A 15,780-nucleotide genomic window follows, 5' to 3' on the forward strand; every position below is an offset into this window, starting at 1 on the left:
GCTAATGAAAACATACTGTATATTCTGCCAATAGACCCTCTAAATGTTACACACTGGACCTTTTTAAATAGGATGCAAATTATCCAAATTACCACCAGGACTGCAATTTGTGTGTTGCATAAGTTGGTAGCTCTTCAAAAAGTGATTTATGATTTAGAAACACCGTATCCTTTCTGAAGCGTACTCACCACCAAAATGGATGGCTGACTCCCAGACTATTTTTTGGTGGTTCTGAAAAGCTTCATACAACACTGGACGAAAATACACATTTGTGTCTCCCCAGGAGTATAATTGTAAACTGATTTTAATTAAAATAAAAATTTAATAAATTATCCCCAATATGTAATAAGTATGTGATTGTGGTGCATTGGAGAGGATCTGCTGAGTGCCAAGGGAAAAAAACAAATTCAAGCAGAAGGCAACAGAAAAATTAAATAATATTGTTTGTGCAGTGTCTGTGTTTTGGCTTGGGTTATGTTTTGGTGATGCTGAACAGAGAAGGCTTGTGTTATTTTACAGGCATCTTTTAATTTTCAGCAATAGTGTTTACTATCATCACGGAGGTGCTACTGACATGTTGATAACAAAAAGGGCCATCGCTGCTCTCATTCACTCGTTGATTTTCCACAGTGACTGAATAGCAGATTGTTTTATAGGTTTGTAGCACATCCCCCCTCTGTCTGTTCTGCATGTGCTTGTAAAAACAGATGCCATGCCTCCAACAGTGCCACAAATTTTGCTTCTGCTAGCCCTTAAATCACAGATGCCTGTGCCGCAGTGGTCAACTCACAATGATAAATCAGCTCGGCAGCCATTTGTATACATTTCCTTCTCCAGTGCTTTCTGACCCTGCCTACAAACACCACAAAATACATTTTGCAATTGCCAAGGCATGCAAATGTTGAAGGACTGCGTTGCTACAAATTTACATAATAATAATAATAATAATAATAATATTGTGGACAGTCATTGTGACTTGTTGACATCTAGAAAAGGGCTCTGAATTAACCTTTTTAGACAATTCCCATGTGAGGCTGTTGCAAAAGTCAAAGGCGTTTTAAATTGTCCTTTTTAATGCAGCATGAAACATTAACTGTATCAGACTGAACCTGGAGGGACTGTGTCTTTAAACAGCACGACACGTTAGTGATCACACCACATCTTGCCTATAATTTGGGAACCTCTGTGTCACTAAAACCACAGTGCCTTCCTCCTCCTCAGAATTGTTGTGGATGCATGTAATCTCCTAAGCGGATTTAGGGGGGAGTAAAAAGAGGTGGGTGCTTTACTTCCAGAGAGGACACTGGTGCTACAGGTTGCGAGACATTAATCCTGTTCGAGGCCACAAACTCTTCACCCTTTGCAGGCTCGCACACTGGCCAGGAGCAAAATGTCACACTCACACAGTTATCTGGAGTGTAGCTTATCCCAAGCTCAGAACGAGCCAGTAATGATTTCAGCTGCAACAACCTACAACTAATGCACACCACTGTCTTAATGTATCTTCCTTGCATGTCGTTTCTCACGTTTGACAGGAACATCGGCAGCCATTTATCGATTAACATGAGTGTGGATGCCTGCATTGGCACAGACAGTCACGTGACCTCATTAGAGCACGTCCAGGCCCGGCTCACCTTGTCCTACAACCGGAGGGGAAACCTGGCTATCCACCTCATTAGTCCTGCTGGGACGCGCTCCACGCTTCTCCACCCCAGGTACAAACATACAAACACACAGGCGCACAGTACAAATTGGTGCATTCCAAGTGTTGACACTCATGCTTGACGTTCTCCTGCAGGCCTCACGACTACTCGTCAGAAGGTTTTAATGACTGGGCTTTCATGACCACCCACTCCTGGGATGAGAACCCCAGGGGGGCGTGGACGCTGGAGATTGAGAACGTGGCTGGTGCCAGTGACTACGGTAAATTACCCTTGTTGTTATATTCAAGAAATGTACATTATGGTGGATTTTCATGTTTGTGTGGTCATATCTAGAATTAATCCAAATGACCGCCAGGACCGCAAAATTGTGTGTTTTGTACGGCAAACTGGATTGTGCAATGAGTTGGTAGCTCTTGAAAAAATGATTTATGATTTAAAAACACCTGCCCTTTCTCAAGCATACTTATCCCCAAAATGGATGGCAGTTCTTCTTGGCTAGGTCCCAGACTATTTTCTGGTGGATCTGAAAAGCTTTATACACACTGGATAAAAATACACATTTGTGTCTGCCCAGGATTATTGCTGCAAACAGATTTAATTAAAAAATATATAATAAATTGATAATAAAAAGATTTGATTTGGAGTTTGGTTTTTTTAATTGTATTTGAGATAGGGCTAATAACTAATGATTACTGATTAATCTGTCAATTACTTTTCTGAATAATTTATTCATTGTTACATTGTTACACTCTTATTACTTGTTTTGTCTGACCAACAGTCTAAAACCTAAAGTTATATTAAGAAAAGAAAAGCAGAAAATACTTACATTTAAGAAGCCGGGGTGTTTGGTGGTTTTGCTTGATAAATGATTTCAATGATGAAAAAAATTCTCAGTTAACTAATAATTTAATTACCATAATTAAGAGACAAAAGCAAGAAAACAACATCATTTAAAACCAGACAAAAACCCACCTAAATCCAAACAAACATTACTCATATACCCCCAGCCTTAATAACATAAAACAGAATACTAAATCCTGATTCTCATATGCAAAGTAAAGGCAATATTATGTTGAAAACTTGAAAAATAACTATTGGATAGAACAATTATTGGAAGCAAATAATAATAATAAAGTGTTAAAATGTTTAATCTATTAATCAGCATATTGCGTGAATTTACAGTGATTATATACATGTTTCTTTGTTTCTTTGTTTGAGTGGAGAGATAAAGACAGGAAACACAGGAGAAGAGAGAGGTGCACGACATGTAACTAAAGTCCTCAGGTGGATTTAAACCGGAGGTGTTGCAGTCACCTTGTCTGAATGTTAATCAACACATGTATTAATCTGCTGAGTCTAAGGTTCAGCTCGAGGGTTGAAGGTTCAGTGCCAGGAGATTAGGGATCAAGTGGCTCCTGTGCCCTTGTTCTCTTTATAGGAGCTGTGAGGCTGACTCTGTGTAGCTCTGCAGCAATCTGTTTTGTTATAGCAGAGAGCATGATAAAGCAGGGGAGTGAATACTTCACTCTGGTTGTTTGCCCTTGGATCATCCACCGACAACCGTCTGCATCTGGACTAAGCGGATCCACCCACAACACAGTATTCAGAAGCCAAGAAAACCCCAGAAAACCAATGTAGATGAATGTCTCACACCTCCTCAGTAAGGAGAGATTTACTAAAGTGGAACCTCTCACAAGGCCTCACACTTGAATGATTCTTCAGAGACATACACTTTATAACACTCTTATTAGGTACAGAGTGAAATCATGCTGTCTTTTAAATTGCGACTCATTTCAAGGAGTCATTTTCTGTCACTTTATGCAGAAAATCCAAGCGTCTACAATGAGAAGAGGGTACATTTACTAAATCCACCCTGGGGAATGCCGGAGCCTTGCTGTTTTTGACAGTCCTACATTTCTTCCCGGGTTAATTTCAGTTTTTATCTCCGTCTCTATCTCTCTGCTCAGGCACTCTGACCCAGTTCACCCTGGTGCTGTATGGCACCGGCTCAGCATCTTCCAGCTCCTCCGTCACGTCTCAGCCTGGCAACGGCAGCTGCAAGACCTTGGACCTGAGGCAGATATGCATCGGTAAGTCTGGTATCTCTTGTCCCCAGTTTGTCCCTCACAGGAAGTTGCTGTCACAACACCCGAGGAGGGGTAGTGTAATTACTGAGTCATGTTGAGATGTGACCTGTGAAGTAGCCTGGATGTTGTGAGGTGAACGGGGTGAAATATTATCCCATGTGTTCTCAGCTGCATCCGTCTCTCTACGTCAACAGTGAGCAGACCTATTTGAAAGTCACTCGATTATCTTATTCAAACTCTTCCTGCAAACGCCATTATGTAGCTTAGCATCAGTATCCATTTTAAATGAAGATCTAACTTCTGATGAGATCAAATTAAATTTCACCCCAGGTCCCTTTTTAATAATCTCATTTAAATTTAATGGTGTCCATACTGCCATCTCCTACCTAATCCAAATAGTGCTATAGGCAAGGTCTCAACATAATGTCAAGTCCAGCTACATGTTGTCAGTCTGACCCCTACAGGCTGTCAGAGGTACGTACACACTGGCAGACAAGATCATACACAGGATCATTTTGATGTGAACTGAATATAATTATGATGTATTTGATTATCATATGTTGTGATTATCATGTATCATGTAGTACACAGTGCTCTCTGACTCTCGGCTTACAACTGTAGTTTCCTCTGTTTTGGAACAAATTGACGAGACCCTGCAGTAGATTAGATTTTCCTCCTTCTGTTGGCTCACACTGCTGTTTTCAGCTCTGTTACCCCCAGCACCCACAGTCTGTTAATTGCCATTATAGGCAGTGGTCTGCATCTGTACTTGCTGCATATGGAAATTGTTCTGTTGACTTAAACATGCTGCACTCAGCATATAAATTTCAAAGTTTTTTGTCATCGGATTTCTTTTAAGTGAGCAAAAGTAGCACTAACAAAAGTGAAAATGGCAACCTCAAAACATAATTGCCTTGAAACTTGAAAATTGCCCTGTCTCAACATTTTACTACAACTCTTGGCTGAAATAAATGCAGAAATGTTGGACCTATTGTGCTTTATTATTGTGTTATCTGAGTCTCAACTGTCTGGGCAGGAAGCCTGGTTCCCTGTTTTTTAGGTGTTCTGACTCATATAAAGAGGTAAAATGTGCGTGCGGCCATTTATTTCAGTTTTGTTTCTCTGTGTTACAGAGTGCGACACCGGCTACTACCTCTTTCAGCATGGCTGTGTGAAAGAATGTCCAGCAGGCTTCTCAGTGGGCTCCCAGCCCCTCAACTACACAGTGGGAAACTCGATACCACCAGCTTCCGTCCCAGCCTGCCTGCCCTGCCCACCGCCCTGCCTGACCTGCAGTAGCCTCAGCCCTCGGGCCTGCCTGTCCTGCCCCCCTCACAGCTCCCTGGACCCCATCTCTGGCACCTGCCTGCACCTCAACCAGTACATGCGAGAGTCCCCTGGCAGCTTCACGGCAGGCCAGGGGCACCCGGGATCGGAGCTCCAGCTGAGCTCCCGGCTGCCCATCACCATCGCTGTGCTCAGCTGCATAGCCATCATCGCCACATTCGCTGGCATCTTCCTGCTGCTGCAGCTGCGCTCAGGCGCGCTCATTAAGTTGCCCTCTCTGGAGGCTGGTGGCGGCCTCGGGGGCAGCTTCAGCCTGGGGGGAAATAGGGTGGTGTCATACCGTGGCATCCCGACAGTGTGGGGGGATGAAGAGGTAAACACAGACTCCGAAAACGAAGAGTTTGACGTCCACAATGAGAAGACTGCCTTTATCAAAACACAAAGTGCTCTTTAATGCCTCCCCCACATCCCTCCTTCTCTCCTGCTTTTAAATCCTCTCACCCCCACATTTGTCTGATAATTCAGGGCTGTGGTAACTGTCCTTTCACAGTCTTTTCTGGTTTTATCTCTCATCCCTTTTTTCTGTCTCTGTCTTACTGGGTCTCATCTGAGTCCTGCTTCAGGATCTCCTCTTCCACTCTGCTGTGGGAGGACCTGATAGGAAGCCGCTGTCTCTCAGAGCTCGGGATGGCCCGAGCTTTGCTCTGTTCACACTTGGGTGCATTTCTATTAAACTGGCTCTCTCCCTCCTCTTGCCCTCAATCACTAACAGTGTCTGTCTGTGCAGAGTCTATTTTCCCCTCCAGCTCCTTTTTGTTACAGTAAACAAATGATTATTATTTGCTTTCTTCCTCTTTTTTTTCTCTTTCCATCAGTCTCAGTGCAGTAGCCAGATGAGATTGTTGAATGTGAGGTGTGTGTGTGTGTGTGTGTGTGTGTGTGTGTGTGTGTGTGTGTGTGTGTGTGTGTGTGTGTGTCTGTCTGTCTGTCTGTCTGTCTGTCTGTCTGTCTGTCTGTCTGTCTGTCTGTCTGTCTGTGTCTGTCTGTGTGTGTGTCTGTGTGTGTGTGTGTGTGTCTGTGTCTGTGTCTGTGTCTGTCTGTGTGTGTCTGTGAATGTGAGCGTGTAAAATCTGATGAACAGTGTAGTGCCCTTTATAGAGAAAGCTAAGGCTGGCCCTGTCACATTTAGTACTTTAACTTTAAAGTGATAACAAAAAATGGTATTATGAGGCATGAAATCGGATTTGGAAACATTGATTCTCTCCCAAGTGTAGTTAAGTGACATCAACATCCAAAATCTGTTCAGAAAACCACCACTTATCTGTAGCGATTCACATTTTAAAGATGCACAAATCAAAAGCCTGATAGTTCGAAATGCCCTGGCTTTGACTGGTGACACATGATTATAAACCATTAGAGAAGCAAAACAGACTGTTTGAGAGCTTTCTCTTTATGATGATGATGTTATATATGTATTTACTTGAAAGAAAATCCATCTCTCATACAGTGTTTTTTTCTGTACAGTTATTGATCGAGGTGTGATTTCAGTTCTCGTATTGTGCACTCAATCTGGTAAGATCTCTCTCAGCTCTGGCAGAACATACTGTGAGTCACACAACTAGCAAAGATTCCTTCCGCCTTTTGGGATTTAAGATGGACTCATTTATTCCGGTTTGGAAACTATAAATTCTCCTGCACTTGTAGTAGGACATCCATCACATGAAACCATCACATAAAAAGAATTAAAGAAAAACACACACACACACATACTATTCAGTCTACCCCGAGGCACAGTCCCTTCCAGGGATATTTAATTTCTGTGTCTGATGTTCTCATATCGCGGGGCTGTTAGAACTGCCGCCGAGGTGCTGATGGGACCCAAAACAATATGTGACTGTTGAGCACAAGAGCTTCTCAAATCAGCTGGCAGGTGTTGAGTCACCTGTGATTGATTTCTTGACAGAGCAGACAGAGACAGCACATTGATGCTTTCTCTTTTTGTCAGAGCACATTAGCACTACAAACACACGCCTCATATCATAATGACTGAAACGTGTGTGTGTGTGTGTGTGTGTGTGTGTGTGTGTGTGTGTGTGTGTGTGTGTGTGTGTGTGTGTGTGTGTGTGTGTGTGTGTGTGTGTGTGTGTGTGTGTGTGTGTGTGTGTGTCTTAGTTTACTGCATATGAAGTGGAGAAATGTTTATCAGCCCTCTGAAGTGAAGGTTTCCTTCGTCTCTGCTGTCTTCTTCAAATCTTGAATACTATTTAGAAATCCTGCGTTGAGACTCCACATCTCATCAGTGTCTCTGCTTTTACCCTCCAGTCTTCATCTACTCTGAATTTCATATTATCTCTTCAGTGTACTTGCCAATTAATTATATTCTGAATGATACTGCAGCAACTATTTATTCTGAGAGATTTTAATCATACCTTTTAGGGAAGATTGTTTTAAAGTGATTTTTCTCCCGGGCTGGTTATCATCTAAAATATGCATCTCATGATTTAATCCAGAGTAGCCATTTTGAATCCACTGATCTCTTTTTCTACTATGTTGAAATTATTATTATTATTATTATTTTCTCATTTCCAGTATAAAAACAGTGGAGCTTGCTGAGAGAGGTTGTCATGGTGATGACATGCATTCAAAACTGCAGCTGCTCATCCTTTTATCTACCTCTCATATCATTCAGCAAGGGTTCATACGCTGTTAGAGGAGCTGTTAATGATTATAGAGGTCAAATTATATGTAGGTCAGATATGAAAACGCTTCTCGGGAAAGATTTAGGGGGATAGGCATGTAAGTCAAATTTATGTTTTAGAAGAGAAACAAGCAATTGTAAAGCTGCTGTGTAAATTCTAGTCTCCTAACCTCCTATCACTCCTAAAATGTATTGCCTTTAGGATCAGCATTCATGGGCAGGCACACCTGGGCTTTAAAACCTGTTATTGAAAATAAAATGGGTAGAAGGATTGTCCATAGATCTTGCTGGCCAGCGGTTATGTACTAAATCATTTTCAAAATTGTTTGGGATGTTTGTTTTGCCTCACCTCTCATACTCAGTACCCGGGCGGCTCCATCAGAGGTGAAGACCTTTTCGTTTTTTAAGTTCATGTCACCGACAATCAAACAGTTTCCTTTCTTTTGAGGGCGAGAAGATGCACAAGCACACAAAACAAATCGATTTTAATTTAACCACTTGTGTTGAAAAGCCTTCTCAGAAGGTTTTATTCATAAATATGCAGAGCTGAATGTGATTTAAATTGCAAAAGCGTGTTCAGAGAGGGTTCAAAGGGGAAAAAAATAGCAGAGAAGAAGAAGAGTTTCAAACCAATACAACAGCCTCTTGAAAAGCATGGAGAAAGATTGGTATGTATGCTCTCAAACACAGCGCTGAGCCAGGAAGCTTAATTCATCTCAGATGGCCAGTGCAGGTGCTGCACATTTGGCTTATCGTGGTAGTTTCAGCCAGGAAGCACTAAACTGGATTGGAAACCAATCCGAGCGCATGGATTTAGAGAAAGTGCCCTCTAAAGGAACAGAGCTAATGTGGCTGCAGAATAACGAGTGTGTGCTGCATCGCTCTTTGTGCGATGTACATTAGTGCCTACTGCCATTGAGGCTTTGATAAGCCCCAGTTTAAGGAGGGTGCTAATTTAAAAATGTAATAACTCCAGCCTCGGACTTGAGTGTGTAAACAGATAATGGGCTAATGCGGCAACAAATTTGCTTCCATAAACTATTTTCTTAAACTCTGAATGCTCAGTTTGCATTTTTAGAAGAACTATAAAGTGGACCAATTTGTTTGCGATTCATATTGACTAATTGATGCTCAGTCTTGTCAATATTATCCATTATGCATCTTCCCTTCCAAAAGGTTTATATTGCTTCCATAGAGAATTAAGCTTCCTCTGAAGTGCAACATTTTGGGGTGTTCAGACAAGTTGCTCTGGCCCCCCCGAGGGCGTACACAAAATTATTTATTCATCTTAGCTTAATGTTGTATTCAGTTTGAAAAACTCAGAAAACTTTAAACTGATAAACTCGGAGCTTTGTGCATTTGAGTGTTCTTCTAAGAAAATCATGAATGCGGGCAGCATTAAGTAGCTAGTGCTTCCAAAGCACGGGGAGCTGCTGAAAACCATTAGCAGGTCATCTTACTCTTTCACTGCAAGAATGTGATGGAAATTACACACTAACAACAGAAGAGCTTCTCTAATTGTGTCGGAAGTGTGAAGCCGTTTCATGTAAAAAGTAACAGAAATGTTAAGAGAAAAATTCGTTCTTTGCAAATTGTCTCCTCTGGCTTTAAAGAAAAGACTCGCCCGTGGGAATGATGGAGGCTTTTTTCTTTATACAGCTGATTTATTTAACATGGAGCTCAATGTTGCTTCAGTCCTGCCTTAGGATGTAGTGTGAAGTGATCAATATGAAGTCGGATGGAGTTAATAGGAGCAATATCTTTGGCATAACCAAAGACAATCATTTTAATGCTGTCTGTTTAGTGTTACGACGTGTTGCTTTCAGGTTGTCACAGTCCATCGACCTCTTCACTTACATTACAAGTGTTGTTGATATCATTCTGTCATCTCTGCCTTTCCTGTAGATCTGCAGTGACACCTTGTATGTTCAGCAGCTGTGGAGGGAGGAGGTAGAATGTATCCCATCTCCATTAACTTAAGGGCTGAATCAGAATTGCGTGCGTCTGTTTGTGCACATGCTTGTTTAAGTATATATGAAACACTTTGGGGGTTAAGTGGAGCAGCCTCAGACGACTCTGTTTTACCACCTCCCGCCTCTTCGTGAGGTTCCTGGCCTGTGGCTGCACACAGTACCTTACAGATTTGTGACCTATGAATAATGTACAAGAATGACTATCTTCACATGGGACATAACTCTAAAATAAGGCCTATTTTTGTACTATATGAATGGTGCAGTGTAATTTTCTTGTAATTTAAAGATTTTTTTGCTCTCGTTTTTCTTCTTTTTATTTAATTGATGTCAATTATAGATTCTACTAAAAATAAAGATCTATGCAAATTTGAATGTGTTTTTATTAACTTAAATGCACTCATAAATATGGTTTGATGATGTAGGTTGGTGAGAAGTACTCAGATCCCTCACTTAAAGGTCCAGTGTGTAACATTTAGGAGGATCTATTGGCAGAAATAGAATATAATATTCAAAGGTATGTTTTCATTAGTGTGTAATCACCTGAATATAGGAATTATGTTGTATTCAAATCTTAGAATGACCTTTATCTACAGACACCACAGGTCCTCTTCAATGGAGGCCACCACTTGAACCACCATGTTTCTACAGTAGCCCAGAATGGATTTGGTTTTTCACAGCCACCATAGTCTGTCCTCCGAGGGGTTGCAATCTGCAACTACACCACTAGATGCCACTGAATCCCACACACTAGACCTTTTAAGTAAAACTAGCACACTGTATTATGTTATGAATAAAAGTCCTTCATTCAAAAGTTTAAGTAAAGAAGTAACATCAGCAAATGTACTTAAAGTGCTTGTTCTGCAGGAAATTGTCCCCTATGACTAATATATTACATTATTAATCCTGATGTATCAGCAGCTTTATACTGTTGTTCCTGGTGAGCTAGTTTTAACAATTATTGTCTGGTGTTTTCTAACCTAGGAGTCAAGTCCACTCTGTTGCATCTAAGGGTTTGTGAGATGATTTAAGTTCTGTTACACAATTGTATTTACTTTAAGGCTTTTCTTTAAATCTCTTTTTTGTGAACAAAAACTAAAATAAAACCATTTGAGACCATTTGTCTCTTGTGGTGGAAACGTGACAAAAAGCTACAATTAGAAACGGCTTTCTTCAGCAATGCTAGCAGCATGTAACAGTTCAGGTACAATCTACAAATATACTGAGGCACTTGTACTTGAGTATTTACATTTAATACAAGTTAAGATTTCACATACAAAACATATGGTCTGTTCAAATATGATGTATGGCGTAGAGTGCACAAAATCTGGTTATTAAATCATTTTGGTCGTAAAGGACCAGTGTGGGGGATTTAGTGGCATCTAGTGGTAAAGTTGGAGATTGCAACTAAGTGAACACTGCTGGCGTCTGTATTTGATGACAAATGAGAACGGGCTGTAAAGTGTGAAACGTGGCGGACTCCATGGAAGGCAACCTGCAGCGTCTGTAGATAAAAAAAAATTAAAAAAAACAAGTCTCATTGTAAGGTAAAGAAAACGCGATTCCTATATTCAGGTGATAATACACTAATGAAAACATACCCATGAATATTATATTATCCATTTCTGCCAATAGACCCTTAAAAACTTTGCTTATAAACAAAAACCTGTCAGTGCTAATACGAATATTTCACCTGTTTTTAAAATACAAATAGACTTTCATGTATTTTCTAAAACCAGGTTTTATTTAACATTTCTAAACAAGACAATATTCGACAACTGTGAAATGTTCAGTGGTGGACGAATTACTCACATCTTTTACTAAATCATTAAAATATACTTAAATAAAAATAAGTACACTTACAGTAAAACTATTACGCATAATAGCCCCTTTACTGATGCATTCATGTGTACATTAATGTTGCATATGTAAATATGGAGCTCCTGTTATTAATTGACACACTGCTGAAAAGTCTTATCGATAATAATTTAAATTACAAGTTTTCAGGGATGTGATTTTACAAAACTTTCTCCCCAGAACGTCTCAGTTATATGGATTTTAAACTGCATGACTCCTTGTGTTTTGTCAGCTGATTTTTCCACGTGTAATGTTCCCCACATCTGACGCAACCATATGGTTTCTCTCCCGTATGAGTCCTTGCGTGTCTTTTCAAGTCTGACGTCTGACTGAATCCTTTCCCGCAGGTGATGCAAACGTGCGGCTTCTCGCCTGTGTGGATCCTCATGTGGATTTTCAAGTTAGTGTTACATCGCTGAGCTTTCCCACATGTGCTGCAAACGTACGGCTTCTCACCTGTGTGGATCATCATGTGTCTTTTCAGTTTGGACATCTTATTGAAAGCTTTCCCACAGGTGTCACATTTAGACAACTGTTTACCTGTGTGGGTATTCAGGTGAACCTTTAACATCGTAGAGTTACATAAATCATTACTGCAGATGCTTCTTTTTAGGCGTCTTTTTTGGGGGTTTGGCTCTGCATCTCTACTTGATTCTGGATTTCCATTTGTGTCGCCTGTGTGATCTTCGTTTCCAGTTGCATGATGGTCGTGAGAGAGGAGCTCGTGGTCACTGTTTGATTCTGATACAACGCAGCTTTGACCTATGTTGAGTGGAGTCTCTCTCTCTGTTGCACCAAGGGTTTCATCAGGGTTCAGAAGCAGGGTCTGGTCCTCACAAGTTGGAATCAACATAAAGGTACCCCACCCCTGCACTGGGGCAAGATGCTCTTCCTCCTGACTGGTGCAGATTTCCTCCTGTTCCTCTTTAATCTGTGGAGGCTCTGAGTCCTCTCGGGCCTCGCCGGAGTTCCTCTCCATTTTACACTGTTCATGGAGATCCTCCTCCTCCTTGCAGACATGTTGCCGTGGGAGCTCTGGAGGGAAAGGGGAGACATACAGTAGGTTACTAGGGTGATTGTAGACATTTAAGTAGTGTGCTGGGAGTAGGAAAGTCTATTTATATTTGTTTTTTCTGATCTGAAGTTAATGATATTGTGCTGCCATGCATCAATAGTGGCTTCAAAAATGGCAGTATCTTTATTAAAGTGACTTAGTAATGATAAATCACCCTCATGCACAAATCATACATCAATGGTAGCCACAATTCATACACAATCTACACACAGCAGAAATAGCATATTGTCAACAAATCATGTTTCCAGAGGAGCCCATCTCCCTCTGGCTGCTCTGTAGTTCCCCCACTGCATCTAAAGATAAATATATTCATAATCAAACCATGGGGGATGTTATAGGAGTCTAATATGTTGTTAAAAGATTATTTAGGTTTCACACACCCATCCTGTGTAGCTGTACTTTGGGTTTCCAGGCGATGGCCAACAGTGTGCGCTGTCGCTCGATCTCTTCTTCGTACTCGATGATTCGTTGTTTGAAGACTCTTAATATTTCCTCCGCAGCAGCAGACAGTCGCTCGTTCACAAACTCTGTCAAATACTCGACTGAAGACATGTTTGTTTACTTCTCCTTAATAACCAGATACACCTGCAGACACAGCGAGGAGCGTTACCTCTGTTTACTTCCGCTGGGTGTCACAATGTTTGGTTTCCGACAGCGGACGCGTGTGGAACCTCAAAGTGTTTAATATGGAGCAAATGGGTAAGTAATTATTATAAATAGTCTTATGAATAAACTGTGTTACACATTATATAAAAGAACCAATGTTTTTTCGAATTATACTCAGAATTAATGTTATTTAATTATTCTTATTTGTATAGGAGTTTTGTTTTTATTTAATATTAGATTAGATTTTGGATGTTCCTCTGAGAAAGACACACAGCGCGGTGAAGATTTGAAACATAAGTCTTTTTCTGTGGTTGTTTAAATCAACAAGACCTGCCAACCTATGGTAACATGGACTCACTTCACTCTGATTCTGAGTAAAAAGCTCACTAAATGTCCCAGTTATTCAGCCAGGTAGGTAGCCTGTGCAGCCTGTGCAGCCTGTGTAAAGCTAATGCTGAGGAGCTAAAGGGTAACTGTGTCTGTGTACTGCCTTTATTTACAGCAGCAGCCTCTTGTTGGTGGATTCAGATTTACTATGTTGTTTCTCTTGCCCACAGGAGCCAACTGGCTGAGTATGGTAGCAGAGGGTATGTAAACACAGGGCTCTCCTGGATGATGTAACAACCCTGCAGGTTTATGACCACCAGTTTTAATGACTTCAATTTAGTTTCTGATAAATCATTTGTTGTCCATCACCTGGCATGGCAAACTGGTCTCAACACTACACCACCCATGAGCCATCGCTGCTGTAGCCATGGAGAAGAGGCCAGTTGAAGTGCAATTTGTTATAATTGAGAGCAAAAATGCTGAATTCACCGACATTTGACCCAGAATTTAAAAGTGAATTCATACCTTGAGGTTAGTGCAGAGAGTTTCTAATCCTTTGAATTAATGATTTGACTGAGAGAGTTTCAGGCCCTTTCAAAGCTGTAGACGTGCCTCAACTGTGAGTCACATACTGTAACATTGATAATGGGAATAATGAAAGGGACTTTTACTTCTGGATCCAGGGACTCACACTTTGCAGCTCATGAAAAGTGACCATGAACATAATAGAAGTGCATGCATGGAAACCTTATTTTTAATGGCCATCAGGGGGCGACTCTGCTGGTTGCAAAAACAAGTTCTATTATATGGAAGTCTATGAGAAAATGCCCCAATTACTCACTTAATTAAACAGTTTCCTAATGTGTTCATGGTCTCAGTCATAAGTTTAAAGTCTTCAATACAGCCTGATGTTCATTATGTAAATTATGGTCCCATTTAGAGTAAAATAGTCAATAAAATATGTTTAAGGGTGTGGATCCCTTGTTATTGACAAGTAGCTACCACAGTGAAACCAAAAGTGTCTTCAGGTTCTCACTTCTCAGCTAGATCAACCCCTCATTCCTCCCCAGCTCCACCCTCTTATCCAAATATGGTCACGTCTGGCTCTGAATAATCAAGATTGTGACGGTCATAATGCCAAACTTAAGGCTTCAAAACAGTATAGTCCACCACAGTGGCTGCGTCCATTTGTATTATACAGTATATTAAAGTGACATTACATTGGGAAAAATGCCAGTATGAATTAAAGTAAAGTTAATATCTGTCTGTACCCTAATGATATAAAACTGTTAGTATGAATGTGAGTAACATACAAATTGTTGGTTAACTCATGCATGTTTGTTCAAATAATTATTTTAAAAGAACATTTAGTTTTCCACATTAGTCCATCACTTTGGTTCGGACTGAAATATTGTACAGAAAACTGCCCAGAGGATGAGTCCTGTTGATCACTGACCTTTCCTAGCACCACCATGAGGTTGACATTTGTGGTTTTCAGTGACATTTGGGGCATTCATGTCCCATTCAGGATGGATTGTAACAACTTTGGTTATCCTTTAACTTTTGATCTAGCACCAGCATCAACTCAGTAATTGAACAGCCATGTCTCTACAGTAGCCCAGAACAGACAAACCAAACACTGGTTGTAGCTACACCACTAGATGCCACTGAATCCTTTCGGTTTTTTTTCTCAACCCTGTAACCCCAATTATGGAGAATAGTTTTCATGAAGTAAAATCACAAAAAACATTTAGTCAGTAACGGTGATATTTGGATATCACTCAGTGCAGTGCTATAACCTCTAACTCTTTTGTGGGTACTGTACCTAAATATAAAAGCAGACATTTCCCCTGTGGTCTGTAAAACCTGCCTGAGATGCACTGCATTGTTTAGCGTATATGTGGCCCTATATTGTGTATAATGAGGGTATTTGATGATGTGTGGCTGGTGTAATTAAGCCAATGAGTTTACAGCAGAGAGGTTATCCAACACCAACCAAGTCATAAGCACAAGTAATGGTGTGAGACCATGGGTTCACTCTGTGGTAAAAAAGAGAAATGAAAAGCTCACACAATCAGCAGGTTTTAGAGTCTATTGTGCTTTAAAAGCGATAAGCAGTTCACTTTTAAAAAAAATAGCCAACAGAGAAGGTTGCAACAAACCAGCCATTGCTCAAAGTTCAATTGCATTAGGTAATATCTTTAAATGA

General features: G+C 40.7%; 2 protein-coding genes across 5 annotated transcripts in view; one reads left to right on the forward strand and one right to left on the reverse strand.

The window, feature by feature from the left end:
- Positions 1–10,081, forward strand: part of furina (furin (paired basic amino acid cleaving enzyme) a) — an 80,750-nt gene extending 70,669 nt beyond the window's left edge. For 3 of the 4 annotated variants that reach the window (XM_051380464.1, XM_051380466.1, XM_051380467.1), the window contains exons 13-16: positions 1,536–1,715; positions 1,799–1,923; positions 3,632–3,754; positions 4,885–10,081. In XM_051380464.1, coding sequence (XP_051236424.1) covers positions 1,536–1,715; positions 1,799–1,923; positions 3,632–3,754; positions 4,885–5,492 — 1,036 coding nt within the window. In that variant the 3' untranslated portion in view covers positions 5,493–10,081. The remainder of the gene's footprint in view (positions 1–1,535; positions 1,716–1,798; positions 1,924–3,631; positions 3,755–4,884) is intronic. The other variant, XM_051380468.1, reaches the window with a different exon arrangement.
- An 856-nt stretch (positions 10,082–10,937) lies between these two features.
- LOC127352267 (zinc finger and SCAN domain-containing protein 12-like) lies at positions 10,938–13,285 on the reverse strand. Its single transcript, XM_051380528.1, has 2 exons — positions 13,019–13,285; positions 10,938–12,598 (listed from the first exon to the last, which is right to left on the reverse strand). The coding sequence occupies exons 1-2, from the start codon at positions 13,188–13,190 to the stop codon at positions 11,754–11,756; spliced, it is 1,017 nt and encodes a 338-aa protein (XP_051236488.1). The 5' UTR covers positions 13,191–13,285; the 3' UTR covers positions 10,938–11,753.
- Positions 13,286–15,780: the final 2,495 nt, after the last annotated feature.

The sequence above is a fragment of the Dicentrarchus labrax genome, unplaced genomic scaffold (assembly GCF_905237075.1).
Source record: "Dicentrarchus labrax unplaced genomic scaffold, dlabrax2021, whole genome shotgun sequence".
Taxonomy (NCBI): domain Eukaryota; kingdom Metazoa; phylum Chordata; class Actinopteri; family Moronidae; genus Dicentrarchus; species Dicentrarchus labrax.